Source organism: Aplidium turbinatum, chromosome 5 (genome assembly GCF_918807975.1).
Source record: "Aplidium turbinatum chromosome 5, kaAplTurb1.1, whole genome shotgun sequence".
NCBI lineage: Eukaryota > Metazoa > Chordata > Ascidiacea > Aplousobranchia > Polyclinidae > Aplidium > Aplidium turbinatum.
The window spans coordinates 20,344,387-20,353,031 of record NC_137476.1 but is presented as its reverse complement, the minus strand read 5'-3'; the positions used below and the strand labels follow the sequence as shown (position 1 = coordinate 20,353,031).

At 36.2% G+C, this 8,645-nt stretch overlaps 1 protein-coding gene across 1 annotated transcript; it reads right to left on the bottom strand.

The window, feature by feature from the left end:
• Positions 1–1,380: 1,380 nt before the first annotated feature.
• On the bottom strand, positions 1,381–7,537 carry LOC145771017 (ephrin-A1-like). Its single transcript, XM_082582759.1, has 5 exons — positions 7,479–7,537; positions 4,750–4,913; positions 4,403–4,531; positions 3,450–3,527; positions 1,381–2,705 (listed from the first exon to the last, which is right to left on the bottom strand). The coding sequence occupies exons 1-5, from the start codon at positions 7,535–7,537 to the stop codon at positions 2,368–2,370; spliced, it is 768 nt and encodes a 255-aa protein (XP_082438885.1). The 3' UTR covers positions 1,381–2,367.
• Positions 7,538–8,645: the final 1,108 nt, after the last annotated feature.

The window sequence follows — 8,645 nt, the reverse complement described above, 5'->3', positions numbered from 1 at the left end:
GAAGTAAATGTGGAGATAACTTAATCGCCTTTGCAGCACTGAGCCATACACAGATGTAGGTAAACGACAACTTTCAGTTTGGACAAAGGTAGCTCTGTGCATCCTGGAAGACAAAACGAATCACGACTGCACAGTGCACAGCTCCAGCTTTTTGCAATATCGACAGCCCCTTTAGACTAATCAGAGACGATAAAGAAAGCACTTCACCGGTGTGCATAAAAGAAGTCCATGCTAAAAAAAGCAAGAAAACTTATTATTAAAAGGATTGTTTGAAACGTTGTAGTCTCGTGCGGGCCGAAGCCAAACGTCACAGTAGCCTACTGTATATTGTTCAACCGTTAATTGTAAGCTATTAATGTCTGTCTTTTCTTATCGCTGTCATAACTTTTTGCTGCAATAAAAAAAATTGCATCCATTTTTAACTCGAGTTGCAGAAATACGTTGCATTTATCAACCTTGAAACCGCAGGAATTTAGTCACATGGTGTATTCGTATACAATGCCAAATATAGTATTTTTAAACAGCATCCGTGACAAAAATAAGGATCTTTATCCAACAATTTACTGCGAATGCTGAAGTCACACTACACAAAATTGCTTCGCAGCACAACAATTTAGCCTACTGTATTGTGCTGGAATAGTGTTTGGCCAAAACATTTGTACAATCGGCTTTAGGTCACTGTTTTGCTCATAATACCAACAGATTGCCCATACTGCAATAAACAGTGAGTAGCCTACAAACCACGCTCTTAAAATAGATCTGTAGTGTAAAAGTAGCTCTTTAGTGCTTTCAAGGCCTAACCGCATGATTCTGTCTATTTGAGGTTTGTATTATTCCATGTTCCCTCACGGTTGATACCTCGGAACTAACTTCCAGGACCGGCTAATTCATAAGCTTGGCCATTGCAGTAAGATGTAGGCTAGTTGCAGCGTCAGAGCTTATTCGAGATTTCCTTAAAGTAGAAGGCTTGGGAAGACATTGCCATGCAAGGGGTGGCTGCATTTTGTATTAGTTACTTGATTTTCTGATGAGTTTGTTGGAATTTCTCGTGCAGTAAAACAATCTCGTTTGTGCTTGGTTGGTTTGTCACTTAAGCTGACGCCCGAAGCCATCACAATGAATGTAGCGCTAGTGGTTATCTTGACACGCATCACTTGATGAAAGCGCTGATTGCATCAATGCTTAATCACCTGCTTGTTGACGTGACGTTTTCTCCGCAACAAAAAGCAAGTTGCACTGCAATATGTTAAGCAATGTTTGTTTGGAGTAAAATCACGTTTTATCAACAATTTATTAACGTATAAGCGGCTTATATTCCTCCTATTTGTTGACCTGCACTGGAACAAATAGTGTCTAATTATGCTTCAAGCATACATAATATAAAATTTGATGGATTTATTCGAAAAGGCAATGACATAAACAAAACATAAGACAAACAAAACAATATAACAGTGATGTCGCGATTGCATATGGTGGGATAAAACAAACATGTTTGTTAGGTACATGATGACAATAAATAATGACAAAATTGATATGTTTTACTTCCAAATTCCTCTATCATCTCTTCTCAATGAATGAAAATTAATATGCAATTATAATAAAATTTTTGTACAACAAAAAAACGCTGCTGGAAAATTTGCAATGCCCTTCTGTATTTCAACTATCCCCAAAACTGAGGGTTTAATGCCCAAAATCGCGATCTGCAACACATGAATTTCAAATTGGACTTTGTCATACATTTATTTTGAACATATCGCTAAAACGTATGGAATAATTTGATAAATTTCGGATAACTCCACGGTAAAGCCAAGTCAACTTCCATGACATCGTCCAATAACTTGGACTTGTTTGCCAAGAGCCAGTTCTGCAATAACAATAATATATTTTATACAACGATGTACCTATGACAGATATTTGTTACTCCAGCGTGTTACAAAGCATACAGTTCCGGCGCGGCCGTATCGAAGCGCAGGCGAGCAGTATACATCAGTGGAAAAATGATAAAATGCCTGTTGAATTGAATGGAACGCTTAAATTATTCCGATTTTAGTCCCTCAAGGTACATCTGAGAACATTTAGAAAATTAAAGTGCAGTTTGAGCAAATAGGGTTGCCAGTAATATGATTGGCTATTTAAACTGATAAACACAAGGGTATTTAGAAAAGCCATAACTCACTTTGCACTGAGGTGAGGAAGCTTCACACTTTGAAGAATAAAAAGGAGGTTCCGGAAAAGTAAAAATGCATTGTTTTACAAAGTTCAAAAGTTTGTTTTGTCATAGGGGCTTTTCTCTTCGTGGCAGTTTCGTTCTCTTCTCAGTTACCAACCTCCATATCAACAACATAAGCCGATGGTTGAGGCAATTCTTCATGTGATCACAAACAGATAAGGGATGAAACTGACCAGCACAATCAGCAGCTGCATAGAAGGTGCTTTGAGAAAAGTGGCAGAGCTTGGTTTATCATCTCTTGGAAGATTAATGCTTTGTTGAGACCTGCTCGGATCCGCTATCCTTTCAAAGTCGCCATGTTGGTTGATCACATTGGGGATATCGCTTGAATTGCTATCATCATCAATGACAAGATAGTTTCGTTCTGTAGTATCAAGCACTCGGTTTAATAAGTCTTTCTTTAGTGGAGAAGACTGACTGGTTGTAGTAAATGTAGTTGTTGTGCTTGTCGTTGGAATTGTCGTCGTTGTTGTTTCTGAATTAAAGATACGTTTGTTTAAGCTTTGACTTCGCAAATGTCCAATTATTATTACATTAAACCTACTTCAGATGACACAAGGTCAAAGTAAAAACAATGGAATTTATTCTATTACCACTTTCTGTTAGACAATAACAACCAGGCTTTCAGACAACAACAAAATTTTAACATTGCATGCGGATTAGGTTAAAAGTTGAATGCGGCAATTTGGAAAGTCGCAACGAGTTAAAAACAGGTTTTTTCGTGGTTATTTGCTGTGGTGCAAAAGAAAGAAATGACTTCAAGAAATTAAAAACACAGCGTGATAAAGCAAACGTGTCATTATGTTTCCTGATTGAATAATCAGCAGTTTATCGACTTGTTATTAGCCGTTTAATGCTGGTGCGACTAAGCGTGACAGCATTAATGACAACTTACACCTGTGTTTCTCGTTGTGAGCTAAGAGCAATAAGAGCTGCAGTGTTTGCCAACTACGTTGATCATGCATTCGTTTGTTTGAATAAGACAATTTATTTTTTTTTCAAGCGCACAAAACTTATAAATTTTTTAGTAAAGTTATGAAAATCTGTCAAACAATGTGAGTTTTTGTGCTTTCTCTACGTTTATATCATATTCAGGATATGGAAGGTGGTTATTAATGTACTGTAGGCTACATGGCTTAATACACTGATGTAAAAATATTGCCGATGAGACAATTGCTGTTTAAAAAATACATGTAGCCTATCGTGACAATCAACTTACCTTTGCAACCGACAGATATTCGAAGTCTTGTGACATCTCTATGACAACCAGGCTGTGTTCGACGTCCTCTCGTAGTAGCTGTTGATGCATAAAAAAGTTTGTTTTTAACATGCTATGCTAACCAGTGTCTTTCTCATGTTGCCCATAGTGAGAGATTCTAACTGTAATTTAGTTCGATGCATAGAAATAAACTCAATGTTACAAATGCTACAACATTTTGAATATAATATGAAAAATGTTTCCTACAGTTTTATTGTATAACTAACGACTAACGTCCCAATGAAACGAGAGGATTTTAATTGACTTATAAGAAATTAGAAGCATTGATTTATTGTTGAAGTATATTTCTGAAGTTAATGAAATGAACTGATAATTTGAGTCTATCTTTAACAGTGAACGAGTCACGTTGAACTGGGCCAGTCTTGGAAACGGAGGTAATAGCAGAATTACAAGTGCCCTAATGACAGCACTGCAGATATCTTTTACAACCGAAAGTGACAATTATAACTGAGCAAGTCATGGCCAGAAAGATAATAGTCTATCACGCAATAGTTTACGGAGAAGCCAGCTGAGACATTTTCTTAGTTCATAAATAGATACTTGCTGGCAAACTCTGATAGCAAGCGACCACTGCAAATCACAAACAACGCACTAGCTTTAGGTAAGTGGTAGAAAAAAGCATGTTTCACTTTTTTCCTAAAAAGCTTTAAGAAACCATAGTTTGATTTGTTGCTGCTGTCTGCCACTGTCCTGCCCAGATGGCCACTTACCTGCGTCTAGTCTAGTTTGTAAAACAATTTAATTGACCAGACTGACAAAACGTCGAATATTAATCTGCACTCATGTATAAACATAACATGTGTGATTTTTATTACTAAACTCAGAAAAACAAGTCATGATCTGTTTGATTGATAATTATGTCGACAAGAAGCGATGAATTATTGGTAACTCACCAACGAAGTAATAATCTTGGCAATATTGAAAGCGGAAGCCTAAAGGGGAAGGACTGATCGTCTGGAACTTGATTGTTAATTTATTTTCTCGCTCCGGTCGGTCGCATGCAAATATAAAGTTTTTTCGACCTAAAAGAAACAAATCAGTTACACTTACACGGTTTGTAGTAAGACTTCATTTAATGGAAATTTACAAGATGAATCAGTAAAAGTGTATAATTTAAATGGATGCTATAGGACAACCGTCCAACCATCAGGAGAACCCTGCTCAAACGTGATATACAACTCTGCCTTTATTAGTTAGGATTCAAGAAGTTTTCAAGTTCTAGTGGTTGATATCAACTCACCCCCTGTGCGGCATTGGTTGAACTGGTCTTCTGTGACGTTGTAGAGGTCAAAGGTGGAAATTTTTCGAGGACCATTGGTGATGCCCATGAGGCTGTGTTGCGGACATATCACGTCCATAAATTCCCCCATTTGCACATTCATAATGAAGTTGTCGGTCGCCAACCTATAACAAAAAAAAAGTGAAAATCATCACGTAAAGTAACAAGGCATGGCAGGCAGTCGTTAAACTCATCACAAACTTAGTTAATACTGGTTCATCGAAATTAAAAACAGAAAAAAGTTCCAACAGAATGGCAATGGAGACGTAAATAGTTCGCCTTCTCATGGCCAGATTCTAGTAGTTCAATATCTTGAAGGTTTTATCTTTTTATGCTCTCATTTGTTTGGTTTTGATTGTTAGTTTCCTTCGCAACAGCAAACAAAAGACCAGTTTGTAATATTGAACAGCAAACTAAATGCAGAAATTTAGATTAAATGCTCGGTGAATGATTTCTGAAGTTCCATGTTTGCAGTTGCCAGACAATTTCTCAACACTGGTTTGACAAATAACTGCCAGTGCCGCCATGATTGACGAGCTCAATGATTCAAGAAAGCTTTGCTGAGAACTTGTAGCTAATCATAAAATTGGGCAATAAAAGCCTCATTTCTCAACACGGTGATGCTTTTTTTACAAAAATACTCGTTGAATCAACATCTGTTCAACACCCCCTGAGGTGGGTATGCCGTGCGCATTCATGTTAACACATCAACAGCGACCAATTGCCCACAGCGATCGCCATTAACTTAAATGAATCATTTACTATTTCTCATCGCAAAGTCCGACACAAACCCGCCATTGAAGTGTGCAGCGTACTGGTCCCAAGTGTTGCTGTTTATAAACGTTATTCGGCGTTACCACATACTCTGCTGTTAGCTGGTGATTGGTCAGAATGAAGTTAATCGTCTATTTTTGGTGCATTTACACAAAACATCCATCTCTCATATTTTCAAATAGTGACTAACAGGACTGAATCTCTTCAAATGGTGCATCAACGTCAAAAAAGAAACAAATTTGCAAATTTATTCACTGTCTGATCAATGAGACCTGGTAGCCGACTGAGACGAGACATACAAAATATTATTTGCAGAGTTATTGCGAATATGAGTCGGCGTCCAGCAAATTGAACAAAATATTAAGGGGTGGTTTGAAAAGTCCTCCTTATCTTAGCACTGAATTTAATGTGACAGTGTTCTTTTACGTCTTTTCATAATGATTCGTGTGCTTTGTTCCTTTCTAAAATTTAACAAAAATAAAAGGATCACAGGCAAACGCCGACGGCAAATTATGAAATTATCAACAATGTGGAGTAATAAACAAACAAAGGATCTCCATGGCCAATTGTTTGTTTGCGGGTTATCAAAGAAAAAAAAAAATTTTTTTTTAGCTGCAATCATTGTAAACCCAGTCAGTCGATATTAAATCTTCACAATCATTTCAAATCCTTAGGAAATAAAGAAAAATCAAACAGCATCACGAACATAAAATCGGAAAAGCAATATATCGGATGATTGACTATAGATAATCTCCACCAATCAACGTGCAAGAATGAAAGGCAATGAAGTCATAAAACACCGCGGAAATGGAGGAATAACAACCCAAACTTGAAATCATCAATTTTCAGCTCCATCACAGCAACAGATTTGGAGCGACGTATCTTTCAACAAAAGGTCCATAAAACTAAATGCACTGTAAACCCTAGCCTCATTCATAGGGTTGGCGTCGCAAAACTTCGCGGGGCGTATGATTTGATTGAAGAGTTTCCATTTGAAGCGATTTTTCATAATAAAACTGCTTTGTTTGCTGCAAATGCCATTAGAAGCCTGTGTTGTCTAGATTGAAATTATTCTTTTATTGTTTTTTCCTCTAACAATTGTTTACAGCAATCACTACTCAAAGCGTTGGCCTTCATAGGAAAATGACCGTCTAAAGTAGATTTATATACCTCATATACCATCGCTGAAGTTAAAACGATCTTTAACTTATAAATTGTCATTTTTGACAATTCTTGCTAGCTAAGAAAATAATTTATAATGCTGGCCTAACAAAGCGACAACAACTAACAACAGAGGGAGCAAATTTTTTTGTTCAGTAAACTAAAAAATGATTTAAACCTACAGTGGTACAAACATGGAACTTAGGTCGCCACCATTGGTATAAACAAAACCAAGGTTATCGTGCTGGATAATTCCCAAGATGATATGTAAACTGTCAACACTCAATGTACGGGGAATTTCCAGCTAGTGTGCTGATTGACTAAAACCTGGCTTTATTTTGCAAGCACTAGTTTTTGATAAAAACTGGTTTTAGGGCTATTTTTCAACACAATTTATTAACTTCATAGTACAAATAATTTCCAACTACAAACAAAGTTGGTTAAAGATAATTTGTCATGTGTTGCAAAAAAAATACTGCATGAAACTTTTTCTATAAAAGATCTTCTTTTAAATTTTAAGGTCTTTCGTCTGAAACCGTTTTTAGAGAAAAGTTTTTAGAGAAAAGTTAAATGCCATTCAAAAAAAAACAAATTAATGCAAGATAAACAACTTTGTTTAAATTGTTAATTTTTTTCTTTGACAATTAAGAAAGATATTAGAACACAGTATACATTGTTGATTAATCATGCAAGCAAACCGTTTTTCTAATGATGTAAACATATATTATCTTGAAGCCAAAAAATTTCCTACTCACTTTGGACTCATGTGTTTGTTCCAGTAGATGACGTGACGATGCGCATTTCCCAAAGTCATCACAACATGAGTGGATGCGCAGAAAAGCGCAAAAAAGATATTGAAAAACATTTTTATTTCAAAAAACAAAGTAACTCTTACAAAACTTGATGTCTCTGAACAAAAATAACAACTTAAAACACATCGTCAAAGCGTAAACTAAATTACGCACAAGACAGCAATGAGCACTCAAAATGTAACAATTTCTTCTGGTTTGATAAACCAAATCTTGCAACTCATTGTAAACTGCAATCCTTCTATGGCACATAATGAACCTTCTAATAGTTGTTCTACATTACTCTCCCTCCCTCATCACCAGCTCTCCAATTTTGAAGCTGCTCACAATCTGATGTGATCGTGATGTCAGTGATGATTTTGCAGCTGCCTGGTCATCTTGAGCTTTTGCTGGGACCAAGTAGCCTTTTTCTCTTTCTGCAACTTGGAGATTTCTCTCTAACTTGTCGGGTATCAATATAACATTATACAACGTTATGAAAACGCGAAAGTTAGCTGCGTTTTGAAAATGTCAGAAATAAGGCGAACTCGTGGAAACTCGACACACTTCTCAAACAACAAATCATTCCTTTTTTACATTGATTCAACGTCTGCAAACTCTGTCTGGGTCACCATCAAACTTTCACTTGCAAACATACTGTAGTCTCTTGTTTTAAAAAGATTTGTTAGGTGTGTTTGGTTTTTAGAACTTTTTATTGTACTAGTTATATTGTTAGAAGTGTTCCAAGTAATTCCTTTGGCTTGAGTTTTTTTCGAATTTAGTTTCTCAAAAAAGAATTTTGTTTCTAACCAATAAGTTACAAACATTACAAGTTATTATTAAGTTATGAACATTTAAGTTTTAAGAGCAAATCGTCCAATGGAAGATTTTTCCGATTTTTGACTTACCACTGGCTAAAAATACTAAGCAAAATATCTAAACAAGCTGAATAGCCTGATTGCAATATCGCTCTTCCGTTACATTTATTTTATGCTGTTACCTTGTCAGAGGTTTTTGCTTTTCTCAGCTGTACTCAAACATTTTCGTATCTTTTTGTATCTGTTGACATCAAATTGCTACATGAATGCAATAGAGCAAGTTTATTGCTTTTGGGACTTGAGCCCACCGGCGAAT